General features: G+C 35.9%; 1 protein-coding gene across 4 annotated transcripts in view; it reads right to left on the bottom strand.

Annotated features, from left to right (window-relative positions):
- Positions 1–27,176, bottom strand: part of TTC17 (tetratricopeptide repeat domain 17) — a 76,627-nt gene that overhangs the window by 27,350 nt on the left and 22,101 nt on the right. For all 4 annotated transcript variants that reach the window (XM_016197652.2, XM_016197653.2, XM_087821815.1 and 1 more), the window contains exons 6-16: positions 24,464–24,573; positions 23,734–23,878; positions 23,165–23,304; positions 21,326–21,486; positions 19,565–19,677; positions 18,587–18,733; positions 17,134–17,249; positions 16,812–16,977; positions 15,566–15,643; positions 15,021–15,245; positions 8,907–9,093 (exon numbers count right to left, since the gene is read on the bottom strand). In XM_016197652.2, the coding sequence (XP_016053138.2) occupies positions 8,907–9,093; positions 15,021–15,245; positions 15,566–15,643; positions 16,812–16,977; positions 17,134–17,249; positions 18,587–18,733; positions 19,565–19,677; positions 21,326–21,486; positions 23,165–23,304; positions 23,734–23,878; positions 24,464–24,573 (1,588 nt within the window). The remainder of the gene's footprint in view (positions 1–8,906; positions 9,094–15,020; positions 15,246–15,565; positions 15,644–16,811; positions 16,978–17,133; positions 17,250–18,586; positions 18,734–19,564; positions 19,678–21,325; positions 21,487–23,164; positions 23,305–23,733; positions 23,879–24,463; positions 24,574–27,176) is intronic.

The raw sequence follows: 27,176 nt of genomic DNA, 5'->3' as shown, positions 1-27,176 counted from the left end.
AGACGTATCAACATCCTTTTCTGTGGTTAGAATATCACATGCATTAACTGGGTTATTAACATTAACTTATCCTAAAAGGGTGTTCGGGAAAACAACTAAATATTTAATACACTTGTCAAAGCATACATCTCCTAAGAGATAAAGGCACAATTTATCCTGTGGCTACAGGTTTCCAGACTAAACTAAGTGCTCAGAAACTCCTATCATTTCTAAGGTTAAAGAAATCTCCTATTTTCTCATATTAATTCTGTTTACAAAGGTCCACAAAGAATGTTTATTTTCTAACTAGAGTTGGGTAACCACTTGTTAAAAAAGCATACTTACCTTCTGAATCTCAAGTTAGTAAGAGATTCCTGGTTGAGTACGTTATTGGGATCCTTTATGATTAATTATACTAAAGAAATGTCACAGATAAATTGAAAGGCATCAGAAATTTGTAAGAGCCACATAACTACAGCGAGTCAAGTAAAGCCAGTGACGGGCTCATGTAGTTCTTTCAGCTTAAAGAACAGGCTGGAATGGCTAGTGAGTGAGTTCAAATCTTGTTTCTACTATTTTCCTGCTGTGTAAAGCAGGGAAAATTCTTTTTAACTTCTTTATGGATCCGTTTCCTCATCTGCGAAATGCGTTTACTAATAGTATCCATTTCACTGGGTTGTTGAGATTAAATTAGACCACTGCCTGCCACATGGCAAGCCGCTACTATTACTGCTGTCTCCCTGAAAAGCTGCAAAGGAATGAGAAGTTATCCCTATATAATCTCTTTTCACAAAGGCCTTTTAGTTATAGCCAACTTGGAATCTCTAGTATGAGCAGCTGGCTCTTAGAAGTTATCAAGGTATTTGCCCAATTTCAACTTCCTGTGTGTGTGTGGTGTGTGGTGTGTGTGTAGATGCTGGAGGCAATACAGAGTTCATTTCTACAAGTCTCTTAGAAGAAAATAGCAATTATTCCAGATTAAGCTGTTTAGCATATCTAAATTCTAAATTATTTAGTACACTTAGAAGTTAGCCTCACAGCTGCTATGTGCTCTTTGAAGCACATTTTAGTACACTGTGTGAATTTGCTGCCTTACAATATAGAAACAGACTATAGGCACCATACTCAGTTAAACCAACACTTACCTCCGCTGCTCAACTCCCATTGGGTTTCTACGGTCTGCTCCGGCTCCCCCCAATCTTATTCCCTCTACCACACTTCCCCCTATACAACAAATGGGTGTGATACCCTGTGCTTCCTATTACATGATGAACTTCTAAGACACAACTAATAATTAAAATGACTTGTAATAGGAACTAGAGCTAAAATTTTATGTTGTTGAAGGCAAAGTAACAGATACTAAAAAAATGACCTTTGTGAACAGTGGAATATTCTAAGAGTATTCCTACTATCCCTCTTCTGATAGGATACATTATACTCTAGAGTCTCCTTTGTGCCTATAAGAAAAGTTACTGTATAGGAGGTACTCTGGTACATTCAATGAAATATAAGGCACCTGCGTGAAGAATACAGATAACACCGTCCTAACAGACACGAGTGATTTCTTACAGTCTGTCTTTCTCCTTACCTTTCTACTCAACTGCACTCGGACACGGAAGCTATAACACCATATTTTTTGTTAACAGGTAACGTAGAAACACACTGTGAATGTTTTATTTTATTATAATTTTAGCTACCTCATGATTTCATGATATTTAATTCTCTAGTAGATAATTTGTCTTTTAGAAAAGGTAGTAAAATAAATCAAAAGTGTATCTTTTAATTGCTCACCAATGCTATACAAAATTACTTTAAAATATTACCAGGAAACTAACTGTGGGTGGAATGTGGGGCTTGGTACCAGAGTAACAGGAGGAAAGAAACCTTTCTGGGAACAGATATCTTTTTGATTTCCCTCTCTAGAGGTTGTGACAGAGTCCTACATACCTCCTTCCAAGAGGGACATTCCACAGAAAAAATTTAAATTCTGCCTTAACTGCAGCCTTACCATATGAACTTGGGCAAATCCACTTACTTCTCTATGTCTAGATTCTTTATCTGAAATTTTGAAATGTAGAGATAAACTACTGTCCTACTAAAGAGGATTCCTGGGAACCATTAATGAAAACACTGTGGACAGAAGCATGCAGAAATCCTCGAATCTGGGTAAGACTTGGGTTGCGATGACTGCACCTCAGACCAGTGAAGCTGTCTCACCTCCTCTGCCCTGTGCTGTCCTCTAGTTAGGAAAGACAAGAGAAATAATGGCTCCTTAGACTTGTTCTCACCCAGCAATTACTGCTGAATCAAGTTCTTTGCAGGTTTTAAAGTGATGGGTTATATACTTACTAACCTTGAAAGTGCAATGCCAGATAGTAAACAGACCATATTAAAGAACTGAAATCAGGACTGGCCAGCATGGCTCAGTGGTTGAGCATCGACCTAGGATCTAGGAGATAGCGGTTTGATTCCTGCTCAGGGCACATGCCCGGGTTGTGGGCTCGATCCCCAGTGGGGAGAGTGCAGGAGGCAGCCAATCAATGACTCATCATTGATGTTTCTGTCTCTCTCTCCCCCTCCCCCTTCTTCTCTCTAAGATCAATAAAGATATATTAAAAAAAAAAAGGAAATCAGCCACCTCAGAATGATGCAGGCATTTCCTCCTAGGGTGGTCAATGAGTCAGAAGTGAGTTCAAAAAAGAAAAACTAAGACTGAAAAGTGCTGCCCTGAAATACAAGTGTGTGTGTGTTTCTGTTACGGCATATCCTGGAGCTGAAATCTATCCTGGGAACACTGTTCACACGTGGCAGGGGAACCTGCTCTACTAAGAATTCAGGGCTGCACTGGTTCCTGCAGACTTCTATTTCCTGCCTCTTTTCAGAGAAAAAGGGGAAATGGTTGTAAATCTGACCTCTTTGTCATGCCATGTGGTCATAAGTGACAAAGCCTGGGGCACAAAGTTAGGCTCAGTTGAGAGGCAGGCACCAGGACATGTAGACTGTGGGGGAAACAACTCTAGGTGGAAACCAAACTCTTGGGAGTGATATAACCTCCTCTAGAAACATGGAAGACCAGATTAGATCTCTAAACAGGGGACTGTAAACACCTGCAGGAAGTTTACTATGAAAGATGTTCCCACACAGAAACTATATTGAAAAAGAAAGAAAACCGCCATAGCTGGTATTAGTCTTTAAATCTCTGGCTCACTTCATCCTAAGGAAATTTCAGGCAAGAATGCTGGGGAAACAAATCCAGTAGGTTTTCTCAGACTCACTGATTAACCCATAAATATTTTTTATGAGGATCAATAAGGACATTTGTTTGTAACTGTTAATCAAAACCGTGTGGACAGGAGGTGGAAGGTTACAACCTATCTATTAGATGTGTCAGTGTCAAGTGGACAAGTGAACAACACAATTCCTTTTCTCTTCTCCCTCCTATGGTGTTGAGCTACAGACTTTAATAGAAGATCTATATTTATATATGGATGCTGAGTGGTGGTTCGGTAAAAGCATACTGGGTAAACAGTGGGTGGATACAAGTTATTATTAGGTATTCAACCTTGAAATATCATCAGCTAATCTGCTATTTATATAATTCTATGTGCTACACTTTGGGGGCCAGGGTATGAAGGTGAAAAAAAGGATTGGTCCCTGTTCTCAATGAACTAGAGAAGTCTTATAAGAGAGTTGTGTCTTGTAATAGCAAGACACAGTGGGCTGAAGGAGAGGCACTAGTACATAGACTGATTGGTTAGACATTGCTTGTAATTAAGGGATCAGGTAAGTCATATGGCAGAGGTGGGCCTCGAAGGATGGGTAAGATTAGGAATTTTATGCAGGGAAGAAGAGTTATGGGGAGGGGCTGCAGAAAGCAACATGAGCAAACACGTGGAACCAAGAAAGCAGGATGTATGTGGCAAAGAAAACAGGCTATTCACAACAGCAGCATCACATATCACGGTTGGTACAATTTCCATTGACTGCAAAAGGCAGAATGATATTAAAGTTCTTAAGTGGTAAGTGAGCTTAAATTCACCACATCTATTGGAGTCAACCACACACTCTGGCAGTGAATCAGCTTCACTCGATTCTTAATATTTGGTTGCAGGATGTGCCTGCATTTCAGGATTTTGAAACCTGTAATAAATTAACCAGTTTTAATTCTTACAAAAATAAATGGCGGTAAGCTACCTAGTAGCATATTAAAAATGCTATAAAGATTGGGTCTTTAAGATTATTTTTTTTAAAAGCTGGTATCTTCACTAATTCTTATGAAGAATGTGATAAAGCAAAAGTCCTTAACTGCAGGTAACACATGCTGGATAGTCCACAGGAGGGCAGCAAAATGCAGAATTTCTTTTCCTTCAAAATGAAAATTGTTTTAAGCTACAAGTTATTAAACCTCCAGAAATTTAGGTTGAAGAACTCAGATTAAACAAGTTATAAAAGGGGATAAGATTTAGGTAAACAGATGCTATAAATATAGAAACATTGTGAAGACAATACAGGATAATTCTTCTGCACACTGGAACAGATATTAAAGCTCACATACATGGTTTGGAAATTCGCCCATTTTTTCTAGAGTGGGGAAAGCTTTCAAATACATATTACAGAGAAAGCTGCATAAAATTCTAAGCATGAATAGATAATAAAGTCTGACTTCTGTATAACACTGACTCATAATTTCTAAAGTTCTGGGCCAAAAATTTTAAGTGGGCATATGTCTCAGTGAATTAAGAAAAGATCAGGGTTCAGAAATCCTGGGTTTGATGCTTAATTATATTCAATAAATATCAGTACTGTTGTTAGTGGCAGACCTGTAAACAACTTATGAAAATGTCTAATAAATATAATCTACCACTGATCTTATGTTTTCTAATATGAGAAAATAATACTGAGTAAAGAACACTAAAGTAAAATTACATACATCAAAGACATAAAAGAACAATGTAGATTGGTTAAGCAGTTGAAAGTATCTTTGTGAGATACAACTTTTTAATTTGCAAATTAATGAAGTTGAAGGATGAAAGTATTTAGAAAATATTTTAGAGTAATAGTAAATGCTTGGGAAAATCCACTATAGTGAATATTACAGATTCTATATCTACATTTTGCTTATATTGTTATTACAATTTATCTTCCAATTTGGTCATTAGAGAAGATCCTAATTACTGTCTCATGAAATTTCGTTCTCTGTGACTTTATATTTTCTAATTTAAAAAGTCCTTTTTTAAGTGTTGAGCATTTCAGAGACCTTACTTAGATGTAAAACCAATATATGTTTATTTAACAGACTCCATTTTACTTTAAAAAGGGCCAAATGTGTTGTTACTGAAACGTGAGTTTGTTAAAGCAACCCATTCAGTTGTACTTAGGTTAAATCAAATTATAAAATAACAAACCAATAAATATGGAAAAACAGTATATATTCCAAAACTGTGGAAATAAAATATTTAGTCAAAACTAGAAGTGCTAGCTCCTCTTTTGCAGTCAACTTGAGAGTGGGCAATTAAAAAAATCAACCTATTAAGTTTTCCTTCCCAGAATCCTTGAAATGACAGTGGCAATATAAAACTACCTATACAAGAGAAGGCTTTATTAAATGGCATTCAAGGGAGAGATGATAAGCACTGCTATAAGAACATATGTACCTAACAAATGGCAGTCAATAAAATGATTTTTAGATTAATAAAAGTGTGGAACAACTATGACCTAAATCATTCTGTACTAATTGACACATTTTTAGCTATAAAGTCTTTATAAGTAGGAAAATTTTGTGAGCACAGTGATTATTTTTAAGCAGAATGAATCAGTATTCAGAGGTAACAGAATACATTACCTTTGCAGATATTCCAAAAAACATAAACTGAAAGTCTGTGTGAAAAATTCCATGATTATATATGAAAAGCAATAAAATACTTGCTGATGTCAACATACCGAATGCAATTTTACCATTAGGTTCATTCTACCCACAACATTATATTATATTATAGCTGCTGTAAAAATAATTACTAATATGAAACTTTAAAGAAAATAATTTGTGGGAGATTAACAACAGTGGTCAGAAAAATTATTTTACAAAGGGTTTTCCAAGAATACTTAAGTTTTTTTGATCTTGAAAAGCTTATCTAAAAGTTTTAAATTGGTCACTTTTCAAAAATAGACTTTCATAAGATAATTGGGTTAGGAGAAGGGTAGATAAAGGCAGCTTAAATTCTTGACTAATTAAAACCAATATGAATTCCTTTCTTGAAACCTTTGTAGTGTCATAATAAAAACTTCAGACAGTAATATGTCAGACAAGTAAGGTAACTTATAAAGCTTATTTCAATATTTTGAAAATGAAAAAGCTAAAGCAGACAGAATCACCTGAAGGTAGAGAAATGCTAACCACAATTCAGAGGGTTTTGTCTATTTTTAATCGACCACTGAGTAAAGCTCTGAGATTGCTGGATCAGTTGCAACTGTTTAGGTTTTCAATATAAGTTCATGGTTTCTATAGATGCTTATTTCTCTCAAGGTTCAGCTTTCAAAGCTGGAGCTCAGAAATTACTGTGGAAATAAGTATAAAAAACACTGTCAAAGAAAAATTCAATACTGAAATTAATTCAGTACCATCAGGAGTTTTTAAACCTAGAAAATGCTACAGCATATGTTTCCATTAGGGGGTACCAGAATTTATTTAAGGAATAGCACGTTAGATTTTTTGCTAAACTAGTTAATTACAATGTAAAAAAGGCTATACATTTTTAAAATTATTTATTAATGAGTTCTTTCTAAAAGAACTAAAAAAGTATTCCTTATTCCTAATTATTTTCTTTTAATGGTTTTGTATTGGATCCAATAATATTCTTGGGATAATCTGGACTCTCAGATACTACTTTAAGAAAGGTCTGTTTCAAATTAGTTTCTTGGGCTAGTTGGAGTTAAGCTCTGGGGAAAAATTTCAAGACAAATTTTCTCTCTTGACATAAGTAACATAAAGTAAGAATAAATTTCCCTGGCTGGGTAGCTCAGTTGGTTAGAGTGTCATCCCGATACACCAAGGTTTCGGGTTAGATCTCTGGTCAGAGCACACATAAGAAGCACAATGAATGCGTGAATAAACGGAACATCAAACTGAAGTTTCTCTCTCTTCTCCATTCCTCTCTAAAACCCATAAGTTAAAAAATATTTTTTAAGAATAAATTTCAAGAAACTGAAATACTACGAAGCAAAAAACACATAAAACACTAAAGAAAAGGCTTTTTAGAAAAGGGTCACTATATACTTACCAACCATCTTCCCAGTAACAAACAAATTAAGAGAGGAGGGAGATGATAGTAGGTAAAGAAAGTCAGAGATTCTATTACTATGTAAGCAGCTCATTGGAAAAAGTGAATCCCTGTGTACAAGGCTGTCCTTAAGGAACCTACAAACACCCTCTAGTGTTAAGGAGATAAAGATCCAGACCTTGCACTATTAAAGTTCTGAATACTTTATATACATTATGAATTTCTACTTACTTTTATCCAACACCTATAAGAATCTCATGTAATCCTCCAACAGCTATCTAAGATAGATTTTTATTGCCTTTCATTTCATAGATGAGGACACAAGTTACTTTACTGGGTCTGAAAGACAGTGATGGCAGAGCGAGGGCTCAAACATGTATGACTCCAGCACTAGCCACTCCACTACACTGTGCCGCTAAAGCACGGTCTCTGACTTTCAGCATTCATGCAAGGACTCTAGTTTACACTGTGCTCAACAGTGCTCCACAGCAAAGGGATTTATGTTGCTGAGAGATGTTTGGTTTCTTCACTAAAAATCTGAGCTCTTACTGCCTGTCATTGCATTGAAATCCTGAGGCAGTCTAGTACAGGGAATCAGGAAAACTAACTTTGGGCGCCAAATCTATTAGTAATTATTATTATTTTAAAAAATATATCTTTATTGATTTCAGGGAGAGGGAGAGAGAGAGAAAAAAAAAAATCAGTGATGAGTCACTGATTGGCTGCCTTCTGCACACCCCCTGACTGGCAATCTCCTTAGGTCAAGGCTCAACAGCTGAGCCATGCCGGCAGGGTTCTACTAGTAATTATTGTCTTTTAGACAAGTTGCTTACCAAGTGAGTGTCACTTTAAAAATATCTGAAGTGAAGGAGCTGAACAGATAGCTCCCTGCTTGAATATTTCAATAAAATTTGAATATTAATGGAGCACCCACTGTGTGCTCTACAGTGGCGAGGTACTGAGGATCCACACATATGTAAACTGTACCTCTCATAATTCAAGTCAAACATTTTTTTCTTGTAGTGAAGGTTAAACAAGTAAATTACCAAACATTATGGAACTCTTAGAGAGTTCTAACTGGTGAATTTACAATAGTTTAGATAATAGCTGAAATATTTTGACCCAGGTGGATACACATAAGCACATGCACATGTATAAATGCAAAGTAGCTGTAGGAGAACGTGGAAGAATGCAAAGGGATACCACTAATGTCAGGCGACTGTTTTAAAGGTGCAGTAAAGGTTTGGATCAGCTTCACTGAAAGGCAAGAGGACAGAAAAGCTGCTTCAAATCTTATTACACAGATAGAATTCATGGACAGAAAAAATACTCCTCATCATAAATACCAGTCATTATAAAAATCAGAGATTTGGGGAAAAGAAAAAACAGCTCACAGCCTACCAATCCCAGTTGAATATACTTTATTTTAGTCAGCCTTTCTCAACTAGGGTTCTGGGAGAGAATTAAGCCTAACACCCTGAGACAGCTGTATAGTAAATAATAAATAACTTCTTTCCTATGCATCTAGAATTACACTAGTTATGTAAAATCCTTGGGAAAAAGTTGAGAAAATCATTTGCTGTGTTCTGTTGATCAGAACAGGAATTCTGGTTGAACTCATTATTTTGCCAGCACTTAACAGCTGCTTACCACTGCAAACGGAAGAGGTGATGTTGTACAGAAAAGGGTAAAACTGCATACAGCGAATCAACTTCAGGCTGCTTTCGCACTCTGGGCATTTGGTAGTTAATTTCAAAGCCTGTCTAAAGGCCTCAAGTGCCCCACTGATATTCTTCAGAGCAAGGTAAGCATTTCCCAGGCTCAAAAAGGTCAGGGGCTGGAAAAAAAAAATCAGCAAAATGTTAATGAATTAATATTTTCTGAGAATTATAAAACCTTTACATTACAGGTCTTTTGCCTATTTTTAGGTTACCCCATAAAAGTTAACGGCTAACTGTCCACTTTATTTACACCAGCCAATTCTAAACTGTGTAACACACATATAAATTTATCTTTTACCTTTTTACTAAAATAAAAAATACACAGTATAATGTACACTAGTCTAAAGTATATAAATCAATGAATTTTTATATATGTTTAGATCCCTTAACCACCACTCATTTCAAGATATAAAACATTTAGAATGTTTCTAGTGCTCCAAGAGGTTCCCTTGGGCAACTCAACCCCAATCCCAGAAGTAACCACTGTTGTGATGTTGTGACTTCTATCACCATAAATTAGCTTTCCTTGTTCTGAAACTTCATATAAATGGAATCAAATAGTATGTTCTCTTAGGTGTATATACTATATGTATCCTTTTGTAGCTTCTTTTCTGAACACAAAAACTAAGATTCAAAAAATTGGACTTTTTTGTGTAGCAGTTCATTCTTTTTTAAACGATGTATAATGTTCCATGATGTGAGTATACTCCAGCTTGTTCATCTATTCTCCTACTGCTAGGTAGCTGGACTGTCTCCAGTTTGGGGCTATTATGAATAAAACTACTATCGATATTCTTGTAAATGTCTTTTGATAGGCATACGTACTCATTTTCCTTGGGTATATACTTAGCAGTGGGTCTTAAAGGGGAGGCATATATTTAGTTTTAGGAGATACAACCAAATAGTTTTTCAATGTGGATGTACAAATTTATACTCCTACCAACTAGTATGAGAATTCGCTGACTTGGTACTGTCAGTCTTTTTAACTTAGCTGTTTTAATGAGATGATGAAGTGGCATCTCACTGTGTTTTTATTTTGCATTTCCTTAATTAGTAAAGACGTTGAATACTTTTTCAGGTGCTTATTGGCCATGTGGATATCCTCATTTCTGAAGTGCCTATAGTTTTACTTAGTGCAGATATCTTTTCCTAGTCTGTGGTTTGCCTGTTTACTCTTTTAATAGCATCTTTTGGTAAACAGAAATTCTTAATTTTAACAAAGTTTAGTGTATATATATTTTAATTATAGTTAGTATTTTTTGAAATCTTTGCCTACTGTAAGGTCATGAAGACTTTCTCCTTTGTTTTTATCAAGAAGCTTTATTGTTTTATCTTTCACTTTTTGGTACATGATCCACCTCTAATTAATTTTGTGTACAATGTGAGGTAGGAGTCAAGGTTTGTTTGTTTTTCCACAGGGGTTACTCTGCCTCCCTTCCCCCTACTGAACTACAGTGTGCCTTTGTCATACACAAGGTGACCATAGCCATGAAAGCCTATTTCTAATTTCTCTGTTGTTCCATTGATATATTTGAGTATGCCTGTGCCAGTATCATATTGGCTTAATTACACCAAGTCCTGAAATCTAGTAATATAATATAAGCCTTCCAACTGTTTTTTCTCCTTCTCACCCCCGAATTTTTTGGCTATTCTAAATCCATTTCTATGCAGATTTGAGAATGAATGTATCAGTTTATACACACATATACATGCAATTGCTGAGAGAAGAGCACCATCTATGAATTGAATCTATAAATCAATTTGGAGAGAGCTTACATCTTGATATTGAATCTTCCAATCCATAAACATGATTTATATCTCCACCGATTTAAGTCTTCTTTCTCTTATCAATGTTTTGTAATCAGTACAGAAATCTTGTACTTCTTCCTTTAGATTGATTTCTAGATATCAGGGGGTTTTTTTGGTATTATAGTTTTTATATTCTATTTTCCAATTATTTGTTGGGATTTAGTTTTTAAAAGCAGCCCAAAGTATTCAGGTTAGGTTATCTTGGCTGAAATACACCTATACTTAGTATTTTTGTCATTCGCTTGTGTACAAACCATTTATTCTACATTTATTTTATGATAAAAAAAATATTTTTAAAGATCTAAGAATGTTTTATTCTCAAATACACAATATACCCTTATGAAAAGCAACACCTATGATTTACCCAACTACTTGCTTTTGATTCAGGCTGTTAGGTCATTTGAAATGTCTTACTTAACCAAGCCAAGGTGTACAAAATATTCAATATTAAAAATCCTAATCCAAGTAGTTTTCAAATTACATTTAAAGTATTATTTAGTGGTTCACATTCAGATACAAAATTAAATCCCATACCTTGATTTCAAAACTGTCTTCATATTTTTCATAAGAAAACAGTATTGTGATTATTGCTATGACCAGAATTATGGCTGTGCAAATATCTTGTATTAAAATAAACTAAAGTATTTTGGGGAAAAAAGATGGATTTTCATCAATTCATCCAGAAAATAATTAATGAATATTTACTAATGTTTCAGATGCTGTTTTTGACCCTGGGGGTACAGCAGAAAATAAGACAGACAAAGCCCTGCCTTTGTGGATCATATAGTCTAATGTTACACAATTATGAAGAAAATGTGATGGAGAAAATAGCGAGGAGATGTAAGTAATACTAGTAACACTAGAGTGGGGAAGGGAGTGCCATTTTACTTTTTATTGATTGATGATTGATTTGAGAGAGAGAGAGAGAGAGAAGGAGGGAGGGAAACAACTGATTCGTTGTTCTACCCATCCACACATTCATTGGTTGTTTCTTGTATGTGCCCTGACTGGGGATGAAACCTTAAACCTTGGTATGTCCCGATGATGCTCTAACCAAATGACCTACCTGCCAGGGTAGGGGTGCCATTTTGAATACAGTAGTAAGGGAAGGACTCACTGAGAAGTTAGTATTTGTAAAAGATTTTAAGGAGATGGAGGAGCAAGCTATGAAGAAGTCTTGGTGGGGGCAGAAGTATTCCAAGCAGGAAGAATAGAAAGTGCAAAGGCCCTGAGGTGGGAGCATGGCTAGCACGTGCAAGGAAATGCAAGGGGCAAGTGAGGCTAAACAGATGAGCAAAGGACCAATCTCATGGGGGTGGGGTCAAAAAAGAAACAAGGCCAATTCAATAGGATCTTCTACACCATTATAAATTCTTATCTTTTACTGTGAGTTACATGGAAAACCACTGCAGAGACTGAAAAGACAAATGACATCTGTTTTTTAAGAAAGATTTGACTGGTTGCTATATTGTAAATAGACTGTCAGGGGACAAAGGCCAAAAGCAGAGAAGGCTACTGAAATAATCCAGACAGCAGTGGAGAGGATGATAAATAGTGAAATTGTAGATATATTTTGAAAATAGAATCAGCAAGGTGAGTTAATAGACTGCATTTTCCCTGAGAGAAGGAGAAAGGTATAAAGGATGGCTCCAAGTTTTTGTCCTGACCTACTTGCTGGCTCTTTTGTTTCCTCAAATGGGGAAGACACAGAAGAACAAAGTTAAGGAGTTTAGTTTTGGCCTTTAGTTTTTGAGTGTGTTTTAGACACTGAAGTAGAGATGTCAAGTAAGCTATTGGATAAAGGAGTTGAGTTCAGAGCAAAGGTGATAAGTGATTCAATAGGGAAAGGACAGTGCTCTCAAGATATGGTGCTGGAACAACTGGATATCTATGTGGATATCAACTTTGATGGATAAACTTTGATCCCTACCTCACATCATAAAGACAATTGAACTTGAAATGAATCATAAACCTAAATGTAAAACCTAAAACTATAAAATATCTAGAAGACAACATAGGAAAAGATCTTTGTATACTTAAGAATTAACTATTTAAAGACAAGTCATAGAAAACAAAAACCAAACAGAACTAATTTTTTTTCAAACTTCCTATGAGGACATCTTAAATCTAACAGAAATGAAAAGAGAAAAAATGGACAAACTTAAAGGCAATTTTAAAAAGCTAAGACAAAAAAGCAAAGAGAGAAAATATTTTTAACATGACAGATAAAGTTAAAGACTATTGTGTAAGAGTTCATATAAAATTTAAAAGAACTAAATTCTAACAAAATGAGCAACATGCATACATGAACTTTTACCTAAAAAATTACAGGATAAAGAAATTTATATTATAACAGAGAAATAAAAAATTCTAAAGTAAATTTGTTTTACAAATGTAACTTCAGAGCAGTGTGATATGACTAAAGGTGTGAGCTCTGTGGCCTCTCTTCCTGAGTTCAAATCTGAGCTCTGAGTTTTGGTAAATCTCTTGGAGTTTCTTTATCAAATGGGTAAATCCTATCTCATAAGATTGTTGTGAGGATTAAATGAGTTATTACATGTAAAGTGCTCACTATGGTACCTGGCTCTAGTACACAATCAATAAAAATTAGCAGTTATTTTAACTGCTCAATTCTGGTGAAGATACAGATGAAATGAGTATTTTTAGAGCTTGATTATGGCAATGTATATTGACCCAAATCTTTTGGTGGATTGTTTGGCATTTTGTATCGTAGTCATTGAAATATTCAATCTCTTCTTGACTTAGTAATTCCAGTGCTAGCCATTTTTACTACGAAAATTATCTGGAATGCAGAAAAGGCCTTATGCAGAAAATCATACTGACAATAGTTAAGCACTATCAGTAACCTAAACATCCAACAGAACAGTAAGCTGTGATATACTAATTCATCGAAACTTCATACAACCATTTACATTAATGGCTATAAAAACTATGCAGTAATAAGTTATTTTTATATAATAAGTTTTAAATATCACCAGTACAGTAGAGTTGCAATACTACGAAATATTTGCATAGGAGAAAAGTTTAAAAAGGAAATACTTCCAAATGTTGACAGCTCTGATGGGGTACTGATTAAGGTTTATTTCGGGAGTATCTACCCTGATTCATTGATTTATATTTTTATTCTTGTTTCAGTACACAATTTTTAACAACTGAAATTTTAGTGTAATATTCAAAAGTAGAAAGGCAAGTAATCTCTAAAGGAGCTCTCTTCTCTTCAGAAGAATACTGCCTGATTGCTTTGGCTGGTCGCAGTAGTAAGTGAAAAGCATCAAGGGGAACACGGCTGTCCTGAGCCTTTCATCTGGATGTCCACTTCATCACATCCCGTATTTAGCATCTGTTCCCACTGCACGTGGCACAGAGTAAACATTCAATAAATATCTGATGTACTTCTTTAGCAACTTGACCTGCTGTACAGTGTAGCAATTGTAAACTTTTGCTTAAAATCCAGCTATGAATTTGTGTATTTCAAAGGACACTCTTAACAGGCAATATTTTCTTCTCAAACTTAAAATATTGGTTCTGGGATATCTGAAATAAACCTAAACCATTCATGCACACTTTTTCTAAAAGTTTCTTTGGAGAGAATACTTACAAATTTTTAGAGTCTAGGTACAAAAGCAATTTAACTGTATATTTATTGCAACTGTATTTCATCAAACCTAAGATGTCATCAGCTTGTAATATATATCCTTATTTTAGAGATGTTAAAATATGGAAAAAAAAGAAGTGCTTTCTTAGAAACTATGAAATAGAGTAATTAACTGCAAAGCAGTGATGTAACTCCATGGACTGCATGTGGTAAATTCAAGACATGAATATCAATCCACCTCTATTATTATCAAAACAATCTTTAAATTGTGCTGTGGTCTGGTTGGCATAAAGAGATCTATAAATTAAAGTGGTAAAGCAGTATAACTTAAGCAGCATGCTGTGATGAGTAGGATAAAGAAAAGCCAGATGTTTCAGACTGACATAAAAAAGTGGCAGTGTATTTTTAGCTGCTATGTCATTCTTACTTAAGTGTAATTTTCTGGGAAAAAAAAATGAACTGTATAATTATAAATTTTGCTCATTTAAAATATAGGAATAAACATATCAAAAATAAAACAAAATCTGTCCCATGCTCTCTTGAAATATGCAAAGTCTTCTCTGAACCTGAGTTACCCCCACATAGCATGTGTACCTACAAAGGAACATAAAACCTCACCTCAGAGCTATTGATGGCCAAAGCTTGAAGTAGCAGCTTAGCAGCATCAAGATGAAGGCCATAGTGAATCAAAAGGTTGGCCAAGTTCACAAGAGGAATGTCCTGGTATTGAAGTGGAGCCAAATTCAAAGCCCTCTGAAGACAAGCTATAGCGAAAGTGCTATTTCCTACTGCTCTCCAGTAGAGTCCAGCTTCATTGAGTATCAGCCAGACAGGAGCATTTGGCTGAAAAACCCCCAAATACTTCAGTTAGTACAAGAATACAGTACTTGTTCTAAAAAGGATTTTCAATATATCCATTTTAACTTTTTGTATTTTCAGAGAACACTTGGCTAAAGGCACTTTCTACCTTTTTAATTTTATTTTTAAATTGAATTTACTGGGGTGACATTGGCTAATAAAATTATACAGGTTTCAGGTATACAATTCTATAATACATCATCTGTATATTGTATTATGTGTTTATCACCCCAAGTCATGCATTTTAATTTTTAATTACAATTACTAAGCACTTAAATTTCAAGTGTCTGAAGGAGATGACCCACCTTATTAATAGCATGAAATAAGAAAGACCCAATTTCTTCTTCTGGTATAGTATAGTTATTAATACGGGAAAGCAAAATCTGAAAACAACAAAAGGAAGACTGACTCAATTGAGAATAATAGGAAAGATGTTTGAAGAGAATTTCTATAGCTAGCAGTCTCTACTTGAGCTCCTTAGGAACAGCTAATTTGAATAGATATTTATAATCATGTAACATGAGGTCATAGACATACCAACAGGTATTACTCTCACATGTATGTCCCAGTTTTTTATAACTAAACAAAGTTAAGAGACATATACCCCATATACTTATTAAGGTGATCTCTCATACCCCATTAAAGTCAATCTAAGTGTCCAGACAAAATGAGAAATTGTTCAGAAGACAACAGCATGCAATACTCAATGCAATAAAAGTCAGCTATCTTTCCTAGCTGGAAAAGCACCAGGTCCTCAATTAGTCTACTTTATGTTCTTGCAGCATTTATGTAACTGTGAGCAACTCTAAGGCAGGAATCATGGTCTATTTATCTTTGTATACCTAGCACTCCAAACAGTGCTTAGCACTTAATTTTTTTTTTTGCCTCAGTAAATGTTTGTTGAATATAAGGAGTTTCAAAATTAATTTTACAAAGGAGGTCATTGTGATAGTCTGTTTTCTCTGTAAAAAGGTTATTTTTTTCATTTGTATCGATGGAATGGTATGTAATACAGAATTTATACTCAGTAATAAAACATTCCTAGTTACACATAACTAAGAGAATTAAAGAAAACAACATAACAGAACTCACATATTTTTTAAAAAATGTGTGCAAAGTGGTTATCAAATTCATACAAATTCCTAAGGACCTCATATAAGCCCAACACAGAGTTGATAAGGCCAGGGAAAGAGAATCTTTAAGCTTTCAATTTATACAAACTTCTGGAGGCATGGAGGATGCAAAGCTAAACCGAAGTGGTCAGAACGGCCTCCATCGGGTCAACAGAGAGTGCTGTTACTCATCTTTGCAGCCCTCTTAGTGAGGAACAGTGCTTAGGCAGCTACATAAACAGCCCAGAGGAACATTTCCCTGGCACTCTTTTAATAGCATGACTGACTTCTTAAGGATGTCAACAAATCTTTAACTCTATCCTTCAGTTTTATAAAGTTAAAGCTCAACAACTGTCTTCTATCAAATTTTTGTTCCACCTAAGGGGCGTGAAGTCACCCAGAATGGACGGCAATAAACACCAGCCTAAGTGAGCCTTACTTTTCGTGCATGGTCATCTGGCATTTTGGCTTTCAGATCCATGCGGACCTCTAAGTCTTTGACTAAGTAGGACAGAGTCTGGCTTTTTCTGAAGTCAGTTATGGAACAGTCAGGGGTTTGGGCCTCTTCTTCTGAAGAATAATCATCACTGGTGAGTTCGTGGATCCTGGCACAAGAAAAAGGAACAAGATTCATATTTTCAAAGTTTGGGTGATGTCAAGATAAAGACTTAACCTTTCAAGTCCAAGGCTGGTGCTCTCAAAGAACTGCCAGGTGACAATCATGCAGAATCAAGTGCTTTGCCAAATCCATCAGCACTTGCCTGAGTCCTTTGTTTTCTGGAGGCAGAAAGTACGTTGGCAATTCTCTGCCCGTAGGGATTCTAGGGTAGCTTTCTACGCAATCTGCTCTTTTAGGCCACAGAATATCCTGTTTGTCCTAATACAGAAAGAAAGTTTTGCATCAATTTCTTTGGATTCAATATTTCAACTTGCTAAATGAACTTTTAAAAGAACATAAATACACTAGATAATTAAACAACAATTCAGTATTTTAAGATATATGTAGACATTGTGGTTGATTCTATAATCTTCTACTGCAGATTATTAGTCTGAATCAGTAATTCTACCTGCTTTACTACAGACTGGTTCTGGGTTGGGCAGGCCTAAGTCAGTTGAGCCAATGAGACATAAGGAGAGGCTTGCTTGGGGCTTCTGGGAAAGTAAAGCAAGTCTTAGTTTCTTATGCCATGTAGGAACAAAAGGCTTGTTGCTCTAGTTGCCACTGGCTGTCACCTCATGAGGAAGACAAGCTTTAGGAAGAAACCAATACTTTGATGGCAAATTTAAGAAAAGAAAAGGGTCACTGGTAACATCGCCAAGCCACTGAATCAATGAAACCCAAATTATGCCCTATCTCTGGACTTCCTGTAATATCAGGCAAATTTTCTTTTGTTCACGCCAATTTGAGGTGAAGTTTGTGATTTGTACCTGAAAGCATACATATGCTTATAAAACTGGCACAGAAAACTATTTTTCCCTGAACTAAGACCTCTTCTTTGCCAATGCCAAAGTTTAATAATTGTTTTTTATTTGTAAAATGTTCATTTTTCTAAATATAAAGGCTTACTAAGCTTATATCCTAAAGCTATCAAACTTTGGGGGATTTATATTACATATAATTAAATCTAAGTGGTTATATTAATTCTGTTAGAATAAAAACAATTACATTCTGAAAATTTAATAGTGAATAAAAAATATATGGTCTCTGTCCTTATACCCTTATTTCCACTGACTAACATACAATTATGTCTTGGCTTGGAAACCCATCTTCATGAACTTGTTTATCATCTGTGTCTTCTGCTGGAACGTTAGCTACAGCAGAGCCAGGCATCTGTGGGCCACATTCATGGTACCCGCCTGGTACACAATTGGGAGCTCTATAAAAGAATGCTGAGTGAAAAAGTAAGTACAAATGCACACTTAGGTCAGGGTTAGAAATCTGTGAGAGTTGGAAATTGTACTCAGAGTTCACAGCCTGACTTGACATCAGGGAGTCTACCTGCCCCCATGATTGGGAAGAAGTCCTGGCAGACCCTGTGTCTTGCTTATCCATTGCCTAGCCGAATGCCTTCATTCCACAGGCGTTCAGTAAGTGTTTGCTGGGCTGAGCTAACCTGTAACAGAGGCCATATCAGTCTGGTGAGGCTGAGAGTCTCTGCTTTAAAAGAGCTGGTCTGTCTGAGAAAACACCTTCATCACCCTCTCTTAACTTACCCTATATGCATCAGAGTCCCTGCCCCAGATCCAGAGAATGGAATGGGCTACGGGGGGAGACTTGACCAAATCACTGACGTCACTCTGATTTGTCTGAACATCAAAGTTCACAGACATCATACTGGAGGTTGATGAATCTTCACCAAACTAGAAAATGAAAAGTTCGATCAAACTGGAAGCAGAAAAGGAGTTGTGACTAAGATTTAATCCAAAACATTTAGTGAACACTCAAAATTACTAGCAAATCAGAAAGCAGGTCAGTAATAAAGCAACCAGATATTTTAATTCTCAGAACTATGCCCCCCCCAACAGTATTCTCTCACAGATAATGCATAGCTAGCAATTTTCAATCAACTATGCCATTGGGTTGTGCTCCTGTCCCTTTACTTCCTTTCTATGATTTAGTCTCTTTTAGGTTTAATGATTAGCTGATTTAGAGGTTTTGGTTCATTATTTCACTCCCTTTCCTAGACTAAAATGATCACTGTTCTACAAAATTAGTGCTTTGTGGGTAGAAGTAAGGGAGCTTAAGGAAAGGTTATTATTTTTTTTAAGGAAGGGTGCCTAAGATTTTAATATAGCTATCATATAGGCATTATAGCCTATTGTACAATCAATTCCAAATATATATAGCCTTCCTCTGAACCAAGGTAAAACAATGTTTGGTATTCTCACAAGACTGTATTTCTAAAATCTTGTTAGATAAGAGAATGGAACCAGAATGGGAAAAGGCAGGAAAGACATGGGGAAGAGGAATGAATATGATGAATATTGTTTGGGAAAACAGAAATGTCATTCATGGAGGAACTGAATACTTTCTATAAAATCTGACTTCATAAACCTAACATGCTCAAAACCTTAAATGAGAGCCACAAATTTTAGGGATCAAATATATAAGGAATCAAGAGTGGGGGGAGACGCAACATTACTCTTAAATAGGAAAAGTTCATAAGAACTAAAAGAGAACAAGAAAAAGACCTGAACATAATCCACATTTTCAAAGATATCTCCACGATGGTAGCGCACAGGTTGGTCCCACTGGCAATGTAAACTATGCTGCTGGTTGACCAGACGGCATATCTGATGATTTCCTGGAATAAGAAAATTAAAACTGATGAGAAAGTCAGCAATGCCACCATGATTTTCTTAGTCTAAATCATTTAGTTTCAACTCTGTATTCTTCAGAGCCTGGCAGAGGACTTATACAGGAGATACTGATACACGGGAATAATGGTTAATTGAATTAAATCATTCTAAAGAAACATCTCTTGCTCCCACCTACAATACAAAGGTGCTCCCCTAGGTAGTCACTAAGGTTATCTCCTGGCAATTACATTCTATGATTGTAAAATCTACTGATTACATTGCTTTAAAGAACTTTGGGCCCTGGCTGGTGTGGCTCAATTGGTTGAGCATCCTCTCATGCACCAAAAAGGTCACTGGTTGGATTCCAAGTCAGGGCACATGCCCAGGTTCCCGGCTTCATCTCCAGTAGGGGGCATGTAGGAGGCAGCCAATCAATGTTTCTCTCTTTCTCCCTTTCCCTTCCTCTCTCTCTAAAATCAGTAATCAATAAAAACTTTTTTTTTTTTTTTTTTTAAAAAGAGACTTTAGCCATCTCTCTGGAGATAATTTGCTTTATGTATTTCATAAACCTGTTTCAAATTTATATATAAGAGCTCTGGTTGCACTTCAGTACAGATTGAGCAGTAAAGAATCCCAAGGACTAAACATAACCTTTACACTTAAAATAGCAAAGAAAACTTGTTAGGTGGATTGTAAAATGAACAGTAAATGGTCATAGCTAAGGTTCAAAGGTTAAGAGGCTTTCTAGACCAATATATTTATTAAGGGAGAAAGGTACAATATAAGGAATTCCATTAATTTATTCTTTGGTGTCAAGCTGTCATATCTGCTCTCTTAGGGTTTAGTAAAAAATGAAACATTCTGGATACAATCAAATCATTGATCTCCTGTCAACCCAAGTTTCCTTAGACCAGTGGGACCCCAGACTCTAAGAGATTTTAGTAAGAGCTATGGCCCCTTTTCCCAGAAAAAAATTATGCACATACATAATTCTACATATAATTCTGAGGACTTCAGAATCCCCGAAAATTAATCCATTGACCCAGATTAAGAATTCCTGCTTGAGACAAATTCTAATCTAAAATCTTCTAAAATGAAATGTTTGTTTTCAAGGGAGCAAGAAAAAAAGGGTGTTTATTTAGCCTTGTTGCCAGTGTTGACTGAAGAGGGTAGATGCTTAGTTTCTAAGGTGTATCTGGCTTGTTTTACTTGGTGTAGGCTCGAGTTGCAGTGTTTTCAGACCAGCAGTAACTGTCATCAAATGGGAGCTTGTTAGAAAGACAGACTCAGCCCCTCCTCAGACCTACTAAATCAGAATGTGCATTTTAACAAGATCTCCAGGAGACTGACACTCATATTAAAGTTGGAGAAGTATGAATGCAAGCCATAGAGGGCAAACAACCATTGTTAAGAGTAGGATCTAAAAGATGGGGTTTTTACTTTAAAATGTGAATTTAAAAAAAACAGTACAGGGACCAAACCAGCTTCCCAGGCCTGCTGGTATACCTGCTGTGATGACGCTGGGTTTTAAGATCAAAGAAAGTCAGAACCACAACTTTATGCTGCTTTTTGACTGCATGAAAGTTATAAAAGTAAAGCACATTAGAACTGAATTTCCTAACCTGTCTTCAATTATTTGGAATGAGTACTTACCTAATTGTGCTTCTTTTGCCATCTGTGTCTCGTGGATGATATTTCTTAGGATTTGCTCCTCTTGAATCAGCTTATGTTTTTCCAGGATCTCCTGCTGTCTCAGGTAGTGGTCATGCTGCTTTTGATATTCTTTCAACTCATTCAGTGTTCGCTGGAGGGATCTTAACATTTTTAACACCAGGAAAAAGTTACAGAGCTTAAAAATTGTGAATTTTAAACCCATTTACATGCATAAATTTTCTGGTTCTCAGTAATAATTGCTAGGTTTTCCCCCTTTTAACATACAATCACTGTACCACAGTGTTCAAGAATAATGAGGCTAAATAAATGCTATTGTTTTATTAAAACTTAGGGGCAAAAAGATGGATGCAAAATTCTTCCCTAGAACACAAACACCTTGACAGTTAGATAAATGGTGTGCTGGACTTTTCAGGTGCCAAAAAGATGCATAGCAATATACTATAAACCTTTACATATTCAACAATTCTGTTTCCCTCCACAAAGTTTGCGTTAGTCCCAGTGACTGTCAAAGCCTTTCTGGAATCCTCTTCGATTCTGCCTAAAGACAAGGTTAAGTGTAAGGGCCACTCTGCCTTGTTCTCCCACTCTAGCGCTTTGGTTTATAGATTTTGGGATAAACCACAGAAACTTTGCTTTAGAAAGGAATATTCTCTACCACCTGGTATCAAATCAGCTGCCTGATTATATTTAGTAAAAAAAAAAATCTTATAACCTATTACACTGTAACATATGGAGATTTAGGAGCTGTACAGATTGTATAAGAGAGACCCAATTTGATTCTTAAGAGCACAATATTGGAAGTAGCTCAGCCAGGGAAAGATCTAATCAGGTATAATAGAAGTCAGGTATAAAAAAGCAAGCTGTCATTCTTCCTTTTCACTACAATATGCTTTAAACAGACTGGAAAATAAGTATAAAAGTTTAATGAGTTCCAAATCGCCACTTAATTCTCTAATAATCAAAGTAGACTTAACACATTAAGGCAAATTCTATAAGCAATGAACAGTTCACTTCTGAGTTACGTAGTTTCTTAACTGGCCCTATAATCTGTGAAATCAAATGTTTTATTAAGTATACTATAAGGACCAAGTGCAACAGAATTCCTATACTGTACAACTTACACACATCTGATTAAAATGTGGGTCTCTCAACCTCACTCAACATAACAACAGACCAATCCTAGGAGTCAAAGGGGAGAAAGATCAAATACAGCACGTGCAAGTGATTTTACTGACGGTGTATTCTATGGTGACACAAATGTAATCAATAGAATTACTGAGTATCCAGCAGCACCTCCAACTCCACAAAAGTAACTGATCAAATTGTAAAGCTCTAAATGACACCATGTACTGCAAACATTTTCTAGTTCCTGGAATCCACGCTCTTTTTTTTTTTTAAATATATCGTTATTGATTTCAGAGAGAGGAAAGGAGAGGGAGAGAGAGAGAGAAACATCAATGATGACAGAGTCATTGATCGGCTGCCTCCTGCTCGCCCCTGACTGGGGATTGAGCCCGCAACCCGGGTATGTGCCCTGACTGGGAATTGAAACCCCATTGCCTGGATCCTAGGTCGACGCTCAGCCGCTAAGCCACGCCCGGCCAGGCAGAATCCACGCTCTTAAAGAGATTCCTCTATATACCACCACTGAATTGTGCTAAACCTCCTGGATTTGGAGAAAAGGGATAGGACTAGCAGTAGTGAAAAGGTGTTTTTCTTAATTCTTATGAGCAAATTAACACTGATCTCACCATCCATAGGTCTAACTTGAGGTTCTATGGTGCTAGTGCTTCAGGGACATTTTTTTCTCCCAATTACCTATGCTGAGCTTCCAATTTCTGCTCGAGCTTTTGCTGACACAGGACAGCATGCTTCCTCTTTATTGCTTGCTCAAACCCAGGTTTGGCCTGCAAAGCATGGTCGTAACACAGCACTGAGTGGTTATACTCCCCAAGCATCTGAAGAGACAAAAGCAAACACACACACACACACGGGAAAAATGTTAGTCACAGTCTGTTTGCAACTGTCCAAATCCCCTAATAAATTATATGATCATACCTATATCTCACTCTACAATGAATATTATTTTGGTCAGTGGCCAAATCTCCACAACATGAAAACATGCTATAGCATGGCTTAATTGGGAAGTATTGCTATCTTAAGAGATGTACTCTGCAGAAATTTAATATTCCTATCAATTTTTTTTCTTTTTTGTCAAGAGGCTCGGACAATTATGATAAATATTATTGTGTTGAGGTTCCCCCTCTCTAATTCATTTCCATCCCCTTTCCCTCATTTGACCAAAAGAGGAAAGGAAAGGGTATTTTTTATTGAAGAAAAAAGAAAAGCAAGGAAAAGAGCAACTGAAAACAAAAAGTTGTATTTACTGCATATATATTTCCCAAAGTGTAATAGCTGGTGAAGAAGTCGCTGTCGTCCAGGGCTGCGTGGACCACAACAGCAGCATCAGCAGAGAAGTGTGCTCTGTGCAGAACATTTGCCAAGTTGACCAGGGCAATGTCTTTATTGTGCCTAAAAGAGAAGTGGGGAGTAATTAGATGTTAGGAAAGAGGCATGTGTTCCACCATTATGTACAGCTACCTGACAAGGGAAATGACATTCGAAGTTATTGAGCTTAGGGGCATAACTTTCAGTGTACTTACAGAGGGAGAAAATAATTTATGAAACTCATAATGTTTCATTTTTACATACTTGATGGTACTTACTCAACCTGAAAGCTATAAATTCTGCCACAAAATTAAGGTCTAGAAGACATTTTACAATTTTAAAATGTATTTAGTCTTTCTATTTGCTTAGAGAAAAATTTAATTTATGATAATTTCTCTAGTCAAGGTTCTTGCATTCAAGGCTCAAGTAAATCAGAGGGCATCTACATTATATCTTTTTTCCCTAATGGAAATCAGAAGTATATTATGCTATTACTACTTTGAAGTCTTTGAAATCTATCATTTTTTGTGATGGGTCTAATTTCTCTGAACAGGAATGAAGGCGAGTGTAAGTACAACACAATGCTGCTTCTCACTGTTTCCTCAGGTACTGCTTCTTTAAGAGCCCAAGTCTGTGGGAAACACAAGGTGCGGAGGGGAGGAAGCTCACCTGGAAGAGAAGTGAAGTGCTCGCATGGCACACTCCACTACCTGGTAGGGCTCGTTCTTTATCCTCCAGAAAAACGAAGCCATGTTATACAGCACCCACGAGGAAGAATTCTAGAGCAAACCAATGAGACGACAGTCACACACAGCCCAAGGCAGTTTCTTCAACTCAGAATGTTCAAAACGAGCACCTTTACTACTCTGTCTCTTCTGAAACTTAAGATGAAGAAGAGTAAGACTTACCGCAGTGATACAATGTAAGACAAAGCACAAATAAGCTACACCTGTCCAAGAGCCTCCTGGTCATCAGCTGTGCAAGCACATTAGGTGTGATCACAGAGACCGTACAACTACAGGCTATCATTCCAAGGGGGAAACAAAGCTGAAAAGCTGACCAAGCTGACAATTTATTGGGCCTTACTTATTTCAGGACTTCAGAAGTTAGGGCCTAACCTACTTAGAGATGCCAGTTGCTCTAACATGAAATTTCTGAAATTAACATATTTCAAAGTTTCCTACTTATTTAATATCTGAGTAAAGGTACATACGTAAATAAATGACAGGCATATTTGTCATTTCCTGTGTGTTCAGAATCTAATTCAAACCCTCACACTATAATACATTTATAATACGTATATTATTTAGTCAAGTTAAAAAGTTCATTTTTTTTAAGGAGCTCATTAAAAATCTAAACAGAAAAAACAAACAAACAAGAGACCGTGGGCCAAAACCACAAACAGACTATTCAAAAATAGAAAACAATGGCTAATTAGCAGGTGAAATGATGTAAAACTTAACCAAAAAGATAGAAATTAAAAAGATACAAGCTTCCTTTTACAAATTGGCAAAGATTTTAAAAAAATGCCAATACTGGTTACACTGTATATTAATTTCAGATATTAACTGTAGAAAAGTTACATTACTACAGTCTAGCATTTCTGGGGAACAATTTGACAATGTGTATGTAAAATGCCTTAAAAACGTGATTACCTTTGACCCTCACAACTCCACTATTAAAAATTTGTCCTAGGAGGATAATTAAATTTTAATGATAGAAATGTGTAAAAATAAAAATCCAAAAGAATATATTGTAAAACATTAATTATTGCTACTTTCAAATTATAATTTTTGCTTTACCTTTTATAGATTTTTAAATATAATCTGATTTTATACAAGGACGAATTATTTTATTTTCAAAATAGTTTTTAAGATTAAAACTAAGTGTAATTCTGTGTTAATCAGCCTGTATATTTTATCTTCAAGGAAAGTATCTGATTTTTGAGTGATGCAATTAAAGACCTGAGCACTTGTATAGTTGGTTAGGGTTATTCTATTCTTTCACAACTGACTATGACTTGGAACTAAGTCTCCTTTTTGATAGCCTTTTGAGAAAGTTTTCCTTCAGATAAACAAATACTTCCATTTTTATCTCTTATTTTCAGACTTTGCACTGTAAACTGGAGCAAAAAGATGAATTAAAAATTCTACATGAATTACTGAAAACATCAGGATAAGCAGAATATTCTACACATATTAGAAGAGAAAAATAAATTGTTAAAGAAAAATCTTTCTGTAAGATTTCTCATAAAATCTCCCCCCAAGTCTATAAATGCCAAATGTAACTGTTAATTACTCCGTCCTTCTTTGGAACACTTTTTTTCCCCTTAGCTCTTAGGACTGCATTCCTCTGGACACCCTTTTTGGTGTCTTTTGCTGGCCTTTCCCCTCTGCTTGACAGCTAAATGTGGGAGGACTCAGGACTAAGAGTGGCCTCTTCTCAAGCTTCACTGTCCTCCAGATGGCCCTATCCAGTCCCATGGCTATAAAAACTCCCTATTTAACAATTATTCTCTATCTACACACCCAGCTCTGCCTTTTCTGAGATTCCAGACTCATACAGGTATTTAAAATTCAACATGGCCAAAACAGAACTCTATCTTCTCTCCAACTCTGCTCCTCCTTCAAGCTCCTCAAGCCAAAAATTGAGAAATTATCCTTGATTCCTCTTTTTCCCTCCTTCCCAGTATCGAATTCATCAGCTTTTAAACTTCTAAACATTTCCTGAAATAGTTTAAGTCCCTCCATTTCCAATAACCATTCTAGTCCAAACCATCTTCATCTCTCTCTTGAACTACTGAAGGATATTTTAAATCCTAAGCCAGTTTCCCCTTATTACCATTAAGTTCTGGGGATATAATGTTTTACATTACCTTCAGAAAAACGAGATGAAGATGGTAACTTAGCAACAAAAAAAATCATATATAATACATAATGTATTTGAATAAACATATAAGTATACAATGTATTTGAATAAACTATGTATATAAATGTTCAAATTATACATTTTACTTAATACCACTATGAAACTGCTTAGGAACTAGCCTACATTTTATGATACTCTTTAGGCACAGAGGAGAGCAAACACCGTTTTTTAACTCCCACATGTTATCCTGAATGATAAATTTTAAAAGTAGATGTTCCCTTAAAAGAAAAATGACAAGATTTTATTGTTGGTGGCGATTCTTTTTCTTGTAATCTGTGTATTGCGTACAGATACAGCAAAGACACTAATGTTAAATTTTCTTTGACACTCAAAATGTATAATCAAACCTATAAGGTCTGTTGCTTATATTAGTATATAATTTTTTTATGAACTAGTTTAAATGAATCTTTTTAGCATTCCTTCCTGGTTAAGGGGGCTGGATTACCAATGTTTC

This window comes from Miniopterus natalensis, chromosome 11 (genome assembly GCF_054644295.1).
Source record: "Miniopterus natalensis isolate mMinNat1 chromosome 11, mMinNat1.hap1, whole genome shotgun sequence".
Lineage (NCBI taxonomy): Eukaryota > Metazoa > Chordata > Mammalia > Chiroptera > Miniopteridae > Miniopterus > Miniopterus natalensis.
This window is presented reverse-complemented; position numbering and strand designations above follow the sequence as displayed.